Consider the following 13048-nt stretch of genomic DNA (forward strand, 5'->3'; position numbering starts at 1 on the left):
TTCATGTCTGAACCAGAACTAATACTAGATTCTCCTTTTCTGTTCCTGTCAAAACATAACAAGAGATTATTATGCTTAAGACAAATCCTCAAAGGTACAAGAAAACATAGAAATTTATGACAGAAAATGATGTAGGAGGTTGGAAGATTTTTATGGTCCTTCATTGTCATGTTTACCAAATAAAGAGGGGTAGAGATACATTGGATTCAAAAGGATACACAAAAGCACTACAAAATCACATTGTTCATCCTTGATCCCTGATATGGGGAGTGATCACATGTTTTTGTGTGCTCTAACATAATGTCCTACCAATATTGTGCATACAAGTTGAACTACTCTTTTAGAGAATCTGCAATTTTCCTTACGAAGAAGGGAAAATTTATTGCAAGTCTAATAGTCATATTCAGTCAATAATCAGTTCTCCTTTTGAAAACCACAAGCAACCACCAAATACTCAATACTTGTGAAAGCCACAAGGTGGTCTATCAATTATAATATTAGAATCTATTAGATCCACCAACTAAAATTTGCAGACACACATAAAAGAGCCTCTGCCAAAGCCAGGGCTAGAAAGGTTTGGCAGTTCTTAACAATTTGAGACTAGACATGGCAAGATTGGGGAAAAAAATATCATAAGCTGGGTTGGTTTAATGTTTCCATTCAACCTATCACCCCTTCAAGTTTAGGCCCCACAGGCTATAATGTTCATCACACTTGTACAGGTCATGAAACAACTTCACATGAGCTGAAAATAATTTGTTTGCGAGTCTAATCAGTTAAGTCATAAGACTTGTACACACATGGTACTGAAGTGTATTATATATGTTTGTTTGATCAGATGTCCTGATAAAGTATCTGCAATTTTATCTGAATGTTGGTGTCTAGTAGTTAGTCTTTCATCCATCTGATTTGCAATTGATGTATTACGATCAGAAAAAGCACACATGCACTATACATTGACTTGCCATTTAGCAAAAAAATGAATGATTTCATCTGCATATTATAGTCTATAGTTTTTCACCCAACTGGTATGTTGGATAAGCTTTGTAATAATAAAGTTCATGATACATCCATGAGAATTTCAGCTGGACCACCGTCATTTTTTTTTCTATTGACTGGTAGGCCATGAAAAATCCATGATTGCAAAAGTTTTATTAGCAAATCTATCAAAATCTTAAGAATATATAGCTAGTGGAAGGCAAATCCATGTGACTAGGACATTTGTCCAAAACAGACCCCATTTAAAGTGAATTTTCTCTTGGCCACATAATCCACTTCCATTTACTGGTCAAAGAAACTTAGAATGTATATACAACTATACAAAGATTGCCATCCACGATATCATTTTTATTTGCTTTTCCAAAAGGTTTAGACATTCATCTCAAGATCCGAAAAACTCTAAAGAGTTGCAATTTAATTAGTCATGGCTTCCCGTACGCCTGGGATTATTAAAGCTAAGCAGTTTGTACGGAGCATTCTTTTGTCCCCCGAGACCACTGATCATGTGCCTAGAGGCCATTTCGTTGTCTATGTTGGAGAGACTCAAAAGAAGAGATTTGTTGTTCCAATCTCATACTTGAAGCATCCTTCATTTCAGATCTTGCTTGTTCAAGCTGAAGAAGAGTTTGGGTTTGATCATCCTATAGGGAGTCTCAACATCCCATGTATTGAAGAAGTCTTCCTCGATATCACCTGCAGTTTGTAGAATTCCTATGACATGGAAAACAATGACTAGAACAGAATCCAAAGCAGTCATTTAACAACTAATTACCCCCATTGACCTAATCCCAATTTTTTTTTTTTTTTGCAGTAGGACTTCAGATTATTTTGTTTATTCATCCACATATAAGCTTTAATGTAAAGTCAGATCTCTGTTTCTGGTATATACAAAAGCTCATCATCTTATCTTCTCTTCCATGGTCTGTATTTATCCGACAAATGACCATGATGTTTTTCATCCGTTGTTATAGCTGCAGAATTGTGCAAGAAAATATGTATTGATTCATTTGCCTGTGGTCTCTCAATTTTTTTTTTCTTTGGAGTTTCATACTGACCTATTAGAATTCATTATCTATTATCTATCACAGGGGCAATGGCAAATGGCATTAGAGTATTATATGGTAGAAAGCAATTTACAGAGTTAGTTACCAAAAAACTAGCCATACTTATTGCACTTTCATGGAAGATATATCCTTTTTGGCACATTCGAATATAATCTCATGGCAGGCAATTGCCAGCAACAGGAGACCAAGTATTAGCGTTTAGGTAGTTCAGTACTAATCTAAAAGTAATACAGACAAGTAATAAGGCAAACTAATGTGTGCATTTTTGACCTTACCAAATCTCTCTTGTTCAATCAATCTCAGCTATTGGGTAGCTTAAACTAGGCCTGAAAGATTTGACAGTGGAATATTTGGTTCATTTAATAGGCACTTGCCTTTGGAGAAAATCCAAGATTGGAAACTATAGTTATTGCGGCCTGCACTCGGGCACAGGGCGATTAGACACCAAAGAGGGGTATGCACCACTTACAACTACTTCACGATTGGTTTGTGTTTGGATTAGAAGTTCCTGATCGTCATGATAGTTGAAGAGTTGACTTTCCAGGCCCTGTCTACCAGGAAAAGAAGATCTGTTGTCAACTAAATTATAGATTTCTTTGTATAGTTCATAAATCTCTACAGTCTAGATTTTGTGATTCTAGACAATTAGCATAACATCATTACCGGGTTAGTTTAGTGCTTGTTCAACCTACTATCTCTTAAAAGCGAGGCTCACCCACCAAAGTTTCTTAAGGTCACCGGTTCCTCACTTGTTCAGATCACCAAACAGTGTCACATGGACTAATAACTTGTTTCTTTCTGTATTCAACGGAATTCAAAGAACGAACAGTACAAGCAGCTCTGGTCTTTGATCATGATCATGGGCAAACATGTAGGGCTAACATACCCTCTCATGGTCGCTAGTGGATATGATTACCTTGATTCTTTTGCTAGTCTCCACATAATTTTTCATCCATATGACCTGCGAAGTAAAGTCATTATCATCTGGCTATGATTCAATGATAATAGTATCTCACCATGGGCCATTTTTGTTGGTTTCATTGAATGTTGAGCTACAATAGATTGCAACAGAATAGACCACGATACCAAATTTGTCCAAATGTTATTATTTGTTAGGACGCAAGGCCATGTGATTCCTCACAACATATGTCTCTAAAGGTCTTCCAGTGCTATTCTCTCTTCACCACTCAATTAGCCTGAGACTGCTGACCATAAAGCATTTGCTCTCTATAAATACAAATTCTAATGGATAGCCACCCTGTGCCAAAGCCTTTCCTAGTTCTCTAAGATCTAGTTCTACACTTAAATTTCCTCATCTACTACTCGTAAAACAATCTCAATTCACAAAAAGTCATGGGTTTCCGGTTGCCAAGAATTGTTAATGCTAAGCGGAGTCTAAAACGGGCTCTTTCATCTTCAGAGACCACAGTGGTGCCCAAAGGCCACTTTGCTGTTTACATTGGAGAAGCTGAAAAGAAGAGATTTGTTGTCCCAATTTCATTCCTGAAACATGCATCCTTCCAAAATTTGTTGAGTCAAGCTGAAGAAGAGTACGGATTTAATCATCCTATGGGTGCTCTGACGATCCCCTGCTGCGAAGAAGCTTTTCTTGATCTCATTTGCGGTCTGCAAAGCTCATGAGCTATGATGTGAAAGCGGCTAACCAAGAGAAGAGATTGACTCTTTAGGTCAACTAACAAGTACCAATTTTACTTAGGAAGCGAGTGTATATGGTGGATTGTTTTCTGCGATCCCATGCCCTTGTGAACTTAATTATTCTTTGTAACCAATATATATATATATATATATATGACCATTTTTTCTTAAGAAAATCGACTTGTTCTTCTCATGAATATTGTTTCTAATGGTGGCTGTGCACTAATCTGTCACTTTGGGTTAAAAGAAGTTCCATACATGATCAGGGTCAATTTGGATGGAAATTCATCTTATTTCTTTAAAATATAATTGTTTTCCAGTGTTTTGGATATACGGGGTCCATGTAAAACGTCAAGCATCTCATTTCAGGAATGCAGTTGGTACCCATTTGTTTGCTGTCATGGCGCATAGCTCTCATGGTTTCTAATATGATGGCGTTTTATGGGCCATGTGGCCTTAGACAGGTTTGGAACATATGAGATGAGAAGCAGACCACGCCTCTTGTGTAACTTCAAGTGCATTACATGGACTTGTCTCTTGTAACCTGTAAGCTTTCCTGGACCTCTTTGCTGGCACATTTCACATAAATGGATGGTCAATTATCCTTTGAGCGTATAGTTTCCAGGCCGAAGCTATCATCAAACTGAAATTTCCGATCAACTCTTTGGTGCAGAGAATGTAGATAGCTAATTTCAATAGAAGTTTATAATTTATTAATATTTGAGAAAAAGTTTCAGACGCCATGACTCATTTCTTGCATTTTATTTTTATTTTGTGAATTAAGCATTTACGGCAGCAGTTCTAAAGTTTTTATTTTTATTAATGTAAATGTACAGGAGAAAATGCATAATTAGGCTACTAGTACAGTGTAGATCTAGTCATTTGTGTATTCGTATCTTAATCATATTGTGTAAACATAAAGTATTAACAACTATAAGAGTAAATATAAATACAACAAGATTAATTAATTATGTTAGGATTTTAAACACATATATAGATACGTTTAATAAACGTATAATATGACACGACATGATTTATATATTTATTAAACATGTCAAGTTAAATTTTATACGACACGACACAATTAACATGATTAAACTTTATACGAATCGTGACTTATTTACATGATTGATATAATTAATACATGATTTATATAATTGAAATGATTAAAATGATTAAATTGAACTGAGTATTAAACGAGTCTACATGACACGTGAATACGATTAAATAAATGACTAATAAACAGGTCATAAATTATATGAATACACGATAACATGATTAACTAATAGTATTTTAGACGAATTAAATGGGTTTGACACAGTTAAGACATGATTTATTCGTATTTTAACCATATTGATACGATTAATACACGAAATACGATTAGTCCAAACTTAAACCCGCTTAAACTCATGTCATGTTCATATCGTATTACTATATCATGTACAAAAATATCAAGTATAGTACAATGTTGTAACTGTAATAAAATTCGAAAATTAATCGAGAGTCTATTTGGAAAGTATGAAAATGCTTTTCCAAAAATATTTCCAGCATTTTCAAGTGATTAGAAATAGGAAAATCTTTGCATAGAGGTAAAACGTCTGTTAGTGGAAAAAAACTTCTGTTGACTTGGAATAATATATTTCGCTTTTAAGAACGTAAGATATTTTTCATCTTCACAACAAATTCTCTCCCTCTAACCTTTGCATGCTCTTCCCCTCGCTGGCTTCCCGATCCTTGAATCCATCTCCGACGATCACTTGAACCTTCAATCTCCCTCCATTGTCTTCAAACCCGACTCTTGAGTTTATTTTTTCAAGAGCAATATCTTTATTGACAAATGTTGAAAAGTTTTTCCTGCGTGAAGCTATTTTTCAATTACCAAACACAGCTTGAAAAGCAAAGTCAAATTAAAGCTTTAGTCTTATTTCTTATGTCATAGTTTCAGTGGAGAGTTATGTGAATCTCACTTCAAAGAGATATGTTTTCCGTGAATAGTGCCATAAATTTGACATTAAAGATAAACTCTTAAGAGAGATTCATGAATCTCAAGTCAACTTTATATTAAAGTAATATTAAGTATTTAAAGTTCACATTACCTTCAATTTAGAAATTACTTTTTGTGAGATAAAATTTTGAAGCGGATTTTGTACAGATAGTAACATCCTGCTTGTATATACTCTATTATATTTCCATCAATGATTTTCTTTTCTCATTAATTATCAGCAAGTGCATTTTTTCTAACTTGAAAATGGAGTTGTCACCGTGGAAGAGACTACGAAGAGGTGAATATATTTTGGGATTCTTTTATTAGACGTGATGATATGTTGAAAGAAATCCAGGAGACACAGTGAATACCGTACCTATATTCTGACGCTAAACAGATCAATGAGAGGTTCGCACTACTTTCGACTACCACTTGAGGATTGACTTGTGTTTAGATTAGAAGTTCTTTCTCCTCATGATAGTTGAAGAGTTGACTTTCCAGGCCGTGTCTGACTTTAAAAAAAAAAATCAGGTCAACTAAAATAAAAGATTTCTTGGTTTTTTTTTTAAATGTTTGTAAATCACTTAATATAGCAATCCGAAGGAATTAAGAATACCTTGTTGACATGAACTATACAACTTTACACAATATATGCTGTTGATTAGTATCCAACTTCAAGAAAGCAAAACAGAGAGGAAGCATCAGAAAAGATTTCTTTGTCTAATCCATAAACCTCTTTAGTCTAGATTGGGTGATTCTGGAGGATTCGCATAACATCATTAATTACTAGGGTGGTCGTTGCTTCTGTTCAACCTATTATCCCTTAAAACAGAGGCTCAACCAACCAATTCCTAACATCACCCGTTCCTCACTTGCTGAAGGCACCAAACAATGGCACACGGACTGGTAACTTGTGTTATTCTGTGTTGAACAGAGTCATAGAACAAATAGTACAAGCAGCTCTGGTGTTTAATCCTATTAATCGGCAAACATGTAGGGCTTGCATACCCACTTAGAGTCGCTAGTAGATATGATTATTTTGATATTTTGCTGGTCTCAACTACATAGCATTTCATCCATATGATCCGCAAAGTAAAGTCATTATCATCTGGCCATGAGTCAATGATAATAGTACTTGAATGGGCCATTATCCTTGGTTCCATTGAATGGTGAGCTATGGCAGTCCCACAAAGTTTTCCCTAGCCAGAGTTTTCCATTATCCTGTGCCAAAGTTTTCCCTAGCCACTTCTCTAAGTCCCACACATACATTTTTCTGCCATCTACTACTTGTAGAAGAATCCCAATCCACAAAGTCATGGGTTTCCGCTTGCCAAGAATTGTTAATCCCAAGTAGAGTCTAAAACGGAATCTTTCATTTTCAGAAACCACAGTAGTGCCCAAAGGTCACTTTGCTGTTTATGTTGGAGAAGTTGAAAAGAAGAGATTTGTCGTCCCAATTTCATTCCTGAAGCATCATTCCTTCCAAAATTTGCTGAGTGAAGCCGAAGAAGAGTATGGATTTAATCATCCCATGGGAGCTCTGACGATCCCCTGCAGTGAAGAAGCTTTCCTTGATCTCATTGGCAGTCTGCAAATCTAATGAGGGTTGATTTTAAAATGGCTAACCCGAGCAGAGATTAACTCTCTCTAGCTCAGCTGACAAACATAGCAATTTTATATAGGAAGCAAGTGTAAATGGTGGATTGTTTTAAGCAATCCCATGCCCTTGTGAACTTCAATTATTCCATCGTAACGAATGTATAAATGAGAAAAAAAGTTTTCGAGACATATTCTTGTCATCGATACGTTTGCTTTGATGTTAGCTACTAATACAATTGTTATCTAAACTTAAGGCTATCCAGTGGGTGGACATTGCTTACCGACTTCAACTACAATCCTTACCAGTACAATTAGTGGCCATTGATATGTGAATATTTTCTGTTAAATTTCACTGTTCAATTTTCGAAGTTTTTTTATCGCACATAAATAGAATATTTCATTTCATTTTGGATAACTTTGAACGTTTATCGAGCTCATATAATTTTTGGGCCATAACTCTTACACCTTTTGGCCCATTATATTTGTCTGTTGGCTTTTGCTCAATTTTTTTTATTGATTTTACAAATTGCTTGTAATAGGAAAATAGAATGACAAAAGAGAAAGCTAAAAAAAAAAATCTAAATTCAAATTTTGTAATCATTTAATTCAATTGATATTTTAAAAAATAAGTCTAAATTGTTTAATTAAATAATATTATATTTGTAGTTATGTCTAATATGTCTAAACAATTATACTTGTACAACAGATATTTTTCTTTAAATAAGAACTCCTCCATTTAGGAAAAACATATAAAAACAATTTTATCAATGCTTCTTTTCTTTTTTTATTTTCTCCAAATTACTTCTATAATGCTTTGTTCCAAAAAAACACTATAAGAGTTTGATCCTCTTATTATACATTAATGATTGTTCAGAGAATTGTTTCGTCAGTATAAAATGAAGTTTTCCATTAAGTAGAAATAATTGATACACACCTTAAAGCTTTTGTTTCCAATCCCTTGTTCTAACATATATTGTGTCATGTATTGTCACACTTGCAAAATATTGAGATTTTCACTCCTTGTAATTTCTTGGGTATTGGCTTGTGTTTAGAATAGAAATTTCCTGATCGTCATGGTGGTTGAAGAGTTGACTTTCCAACTAAAAAAAAGGACTATCAGTAATTACTAGGTTGGTTAATGGTTAGTGCTTCTGTTCAACCTGTCATCCCTTAAAATCTAGGCTCAAATGCTCAACCAATCAAGTTACTTGAATCCTGTTCCTCAGCTGTTCAAGAAACGAAACAATCTCACATGGATATGTAACTTGTTTCATTCTGTGTTCGACATAGTTAAAGAACTAGTGTTTCTAATCGCAGCTCTGGTGTTTATCCTGATCATCAGCAAACATGTAGGGCTAGCAAACCAACCCATAGTCGCCAATATTGGATATTATTTTGATTATTTTGCTTCTTAATATTTCATCCACCTGATCTGCTAAGTAAAGTTATTATCAACAGGCCATGATTTACTGATATTGTAATGGGCCACCATTGTTGGTATATTTCATTGGACGGTAAGCCATGAACGATTGCAACAGAATAGACTACGCTTCGAAATTTGTTAAAATTTTATCACGATTTGGGAGGCAAGGCCATGTGATTCCTCATAGGGTATATCTTTAAAGATCTTCCTTGGGGACTCTTTCTTCACCATTCAGTCAGCCTGGGATTGCCAACCATAGAGCATTTGCGTCCTATAAATACACATTCCGTTGATAGCCACCCTGCAGTACCAAAGCCTTTCCTGATTCTCTAAGTTCCAACACATACATTTCTTTTATCTACTTGAAAAACAATCTCAATTTTCAAAACCATGGGTTTCCGCTTGCCTAGAATTGTTTGTGCCAAGCAGAGGCTAACACGGACTCTTTCATTTTCAGAGAACACACCAGTTTCCAAAGGCCACTTTGCTGTTTATGTCGGAGAAGCTCAAAAGAAAAGATTCATTGTCCCAATTTCATTCCTAAAGGATCCTTCCTTCCAGAATTTGTTGAGTCAAGCTGAAGAAGAGTGTGGATTTAATCATCCTATGGGTGCTCTTACAATCCCCTGCAACGAAGAAGCTTTCATTGATCTCACCTGCAGTCTGCAAAGCTCATGAGAGTAGCAGAGATTAACTCTCTTTAGCTCAACTGACACATAGCGGTTTAATAGTGATAAACACAGAAGCCATTAATTCTCAAACATAGTCTCGAGCAACTTCTCACACACAACACCACACGTCTTTAATAGTGAAAACTATCCCATATGATCAGTCAAAATGAAAGCTTGCCTAAAGGCATTTGACATATGGGAGGTTATTGAATAAGGAGGAGAACTTCCTGCACTCAGAGCTAATCCCCAATAGCTCAGATAAAACAACACAATGAAAAAGTTGCAAAGAGGTACAAATTGAGCTCTGTCATGCATCCACTGTGCAATGATAAATGGATTTCATCTTCACAAGGATTATGGCCTGTAAATTAGCCAAAGAAGCTTGGGATAAGTTGGAGGAGTTTCAAGGTTCAGAAGGATCGGGCAAATGCGAATTCTCAACTTGATGAAAGAGTTTGAGGTGCTGGGAATGAAAGATAATGAAGATGTCAAGAATTACACTAATAAGCTCATGAAGATAGTAAATCCAACGAGACTGTCAGACAAAGAAATGCCAGAAAAAAGAGTTGTGGAATGGGTATTGTTGAGTGATGTTCCAGAGGCATTTCAGGTGTTTGGAAGAAGGAAAATCTTTGTGAAACATTTGAGGGTCAACTGCCTTTAGATCTTTCGCCATTTAAAGGCGCAATACATTTTCCATCTTTACAAAAGACCCTCCCTCACCCTCTCCTCCCTATAAGGCTCAAACGTCTTCACGCTCTTTCCCTCACCTCTTCTCCTGGTCCTTGAATCCATCTTCGACGATCACCTGAACCTTGAATCTCTGTCCATCATCTTCAAACCCTAATGTTAAATTTAATTTTTTGTGAAAGATAATTTTTTGTTAAAAAAATTTTCTTTCATTAAAGTATTCCTGTTACCAAATGGAGTCTGAAAAGCAAAGCCCAATTAAAGCCTATGTCTTATGTCCTGCCTATGTATAATCGATTAAACTTCCAACAATGGGCTTAATTTTCTCTTTTCTCATACTAGTAAGTGCATCTCATTTTCACATGAAAATTGGGTTGTCACCGTAAAAGAAAATGTTTTGCAGCAGTTTTGGCTTAGTAAGACGTCAAACAAAACAATACCAAAAGGTGAATAAATTTTGGGATTTTTTTTATTAGACATGATAATATATTTAAAGAAATCCAGGACACACGGCGAATACTGTACCTATATTCCAACACTAGAAAAAGTCAAGGTGAGGTTTGGCTGCACTACTTGAGGATTGACTTGTATTTAGATTAGAAATTCCTTATCCTCATGATAGCTGAACAGTTGACTCTCTGGCCTGTCTGACTTTCAAAAAAAAAATATGGTCAACTAAAATGAAAGATTTCTTTGTCTAACCCATAAATCTCTTTAGTCTAGATTGGGTGATTCTGGAGGATTTGCATAACATCATTGTTACTAGGTGGTCAGTTCAACCTATCATCCCTTAAAACCGAGTCTCAACCAACCAATTTCTAACATCACCCGTTCCTCACTTATTGAAGGCACCAAACAATGGCACATGGACTGGTAACTAGTGTCATTCTGCGTTCAACAGAGTCATACAACAAATAGTACAAGCAGCTCTGGTCTTTGATCCTATTTATCAGCATATATGTAGGACTTACATACCCATTTAGGAAAGGCCTAATAAGTTTAAAGGCTTAAAATAAAATATTCAAATAAGATTTTTTTTATTAAAATTAAAAAAAATTATTAAATTTTTTTTTAACTTTTTGAGATGTAAAATTTTTAATTAAACTTTTATAATCAAGTTCTTTTAATATTTTTTTTAATTGATAATATAGTCAATCCATTTAATCTTTCTTGAAACATTGTTGATCTTAAATAAGATTTTATTAATTTTAGTTTTGAAAAACTTCTTTCTCCTAAAGCAACACTTACTGGAATTGTTAACATTATTCTAAAAATATTTAACTATTATAATTATCTTATATTTTTTAAATAGCTAATATAAAATCAACAATTAAAATTTTTAATTCAAATAAATCAACTATAACATAAAATAAAAATAATATAATAATATAATATAAATCTAAATTAAAGTAAAAAAATCTGTAAATATTAGAACAATAATACCTAATTGTTGAATGCTTATTACAAACCGCAAATAAGGTTCACAACTTTATGAAAATAATAAAAGAATAGACTTTTTATGTATTTTGTGGAGAAAAATTGAAGTTAAAGGAAGAAAGAGTATATGAGAAAGGAAGATTTCAAAAGTAGATATTATACATTGAAAATAATAATTGATTTTATATATATATATATAAAATAGCTGTGGAAAATCATTAAATGCGTTGATTGAAAATAAAAAAAATAAATGAGAAAAAAATAGTTATTGTAGATGATTAAATACATATGACTGTTAATTTATTAAAAATAATATAATATAATTGAAAATTAATAACATTCTAGAAATAAAGAAATAATAAAAAATTAAGATTTATTAGATAAATAATTAAAAAAATAAAAAATAAATAATTTTATGAATTATTTTTTATTTTTATATATTTTTAATATAATTAATTATATTATAATTATTATAAAATTATAAATCTTTCTTAAAATTGAGGTCTCCCTAAATTGAGAACTTAAAGCTCTTGCTTGGGTGGCTTCACCTAAGAACCGGCCCCACTCACAGTCGCTACTGGATATAATTTTTTGATATTTTTCTGGTCTCAACTACATAGCATTTCATCCATATGATCTGCAAAGTAAAGTCATTATCATCTGGCCATGAGTCAATGATAATAGTATTTGAAATAGGCCATTATTTTTGGTTCCATTGAGTGGTGAGCTATGGTAGATTGCAACAGACTCCACTAAGAAATTTGTCAAAAATGTTATCATTAGTTGGGAGGCTAGTCCGTGTGGTTCGCAATACCCTATGTGTTTGAAAATCTTTCCAGTGGGTTCTCTCTTCAACCACACGTTCAGCCTGAGATTGCTGACCATAAAACATTTGCTCTCTATAAATACACATTCCAAGTATACAGAACCTGTGCCAAAGTTTTTCCTAGCTACTTCTCTGAGTCCCTCACAGACATTGTTCTTCCATCTACTACTTGTAGAAGAATCTCAATTCACGAAGTCATGGGTTTCCGCCTGCCAAGAATTGTTAATGCAAAGCGGAGTCTAAAACGGACTCTTTCATTTTCAGAAACCACAGTAGTGCCCAAAGGCCACTTTGCTGTTTATGTTGGAGAAGTTGAAAAGAAGAGATTTGTTGTCCCAATTTCATTCCTGAAGCATCATTCCTTCCAAAATTTGTTGAGTGAAGCCGAAGAAGAGTATGGATTCAATCATCCCATGGGAGCTCTGACGATCCCCTGTAGCGAAGAAGCTTTCCTTGATATCATTGGCAGTCTGCAAAGCTAATGAGAGTTGATTTTCAAATGGCTAACCCGAGCAGAGATTAACTCTCTCTAGCTCAGCTGGCAAAATATAGCAATTTTATATAGGAAGCAAGCGTAAAAGGTGGATTGTTTTAAGCAATCCCATACCCTTGTGAACTTCAATTATTTTTTCGTAATGAATGTTTAAATGGGAAAAAATTTTACCAGTCATATTCTTGTCATCGATATTTTTGCTTTGA

General features: G+C 34.3%; 4 protein-coding genes and 1 pseudogene across 4 annotated transcripts; all 5 read left to right on the forward strand.

Annotated features, from left to right (window-relative positions):
• Nucleotides 1-1423: 1423 nt before the first annotated feature.
• On the forward strand, nucleotides 1424-1705 carry LOC18607644 (auxin-responsive protein SAUR21-like). The gene has a single exon (XM_007041908.3). The coding sequence runs from the start codon at nucleotides 1424-1426 to the stop codon at nucleotides 1703-1705; it is 282 nt and encodes a 93-aa protein (XP_007041970.1).
• Nucleotides 1706-3337: 1632 nt separating this feature from the next.
• Nucleotides 3338-3884, forward strand: LOC18607645 (auxin-responsive protein SAUR21-like). Its single transcript, XM_007041909.3, has one exon. The coding sequence runs from the start codon at nucleotides 3417-3419 to the stop codon at nucleotides 3702-3704; it is 288 nt and encodes a 95-aa protein (XP_007041971.3). The 5' UTR covers nucleotides 3338-3416; the 3' UTR covers nucleotides 3705-3884.
• A 3134-nt stretch (nucleotides 3885-7018) lies between these two features.
• On the forward strand, nucleotides 7019-7361 carry LOC148763930 (auxin-responsive protein SAUR21-like; annotated as a pseudogene).
• A 1586-nt stretch (nucleotides 7362-8947) lies between these two features.
• LOC18607647 (auxin-responsive protein SAUR21-like) lies at nucleotides 8948-10232 on the forward strand. The gene has a single exon (XM_088803666.1). It carries the CDS (start codon nucleotides 9116-9118, stop codon nucleotides 9401-9403), a length of 288 nt encoding a protein of 95 aa, XP_088659792.1. The 5' UTR covers nucleotides 8948-9115; the 3' UTR covers nucleotides 9404-10232.
• Nucleotides 10233-12445: 2213 nt separating this feature from the next.
• LOC148763931 (auxin-responsive protein SAUR21-like) lies at nucleotides 12446-13019 on the forward strand. Its single transcript, XM_088803667.1, has one exon. The coding sequence runs from the start codon at nucleotides 12547-12549 to the stop codon at nucleotides 12829-12831; it is 285 nt and encodes a 94-aa protein (XP_088659793.1). The 5' UTR covers nucleotides 12446-12546; the 3' UTR covers nucleotides 12832-13019.
• The last annotated feature ends 29 nt before the right edge of the window (nucleotides 13020-13048 follow it).

Source organism: Theobroma cacao, chromosome 2, assembly GCF_053813885.1.
Source record: "Theobroma cacao isolate CCN51 chromosome 2, ASM5381388v1, whole genome shotgun sequence".
Taxonomy (NCBI): Eukaryota; Viridiplantae; Streptophyta; class Magnoliopsida; order Malvales; family Malvaceae; genus Theobroma; species Theobroma cacao.

Coding starts and splice junctions, on each gene's coding strand:
- LOC18607644 (XM_007041908.3), top strand. CDS start 1,424: ATGGCTTCCCGTACGCCTGGGATTATTAAAGCTAAGCAGTTTGTACGG.
- LOC18607645 (XM_007041909.3), top strand. CDS start 3,417: ATGGGTTTCCGGTTGCCAAGAATTGTTAATGCTAAGCGGAGTCTAAAA.
- LOC18607647 (XM_088803666.1), top strand. CDS start 9,116: ATGGGTTTCCGCTTGCCTAGAATTGTTTGTGCCAAGCAGAGGCTAACA.
- LOC148763931 (XM_088803667.1), top strand. CDS start 12,547: ATGGGTTTCCGCCTGCCAAGAATTGTTAATGCAAAGCGGAGTCTAAAA.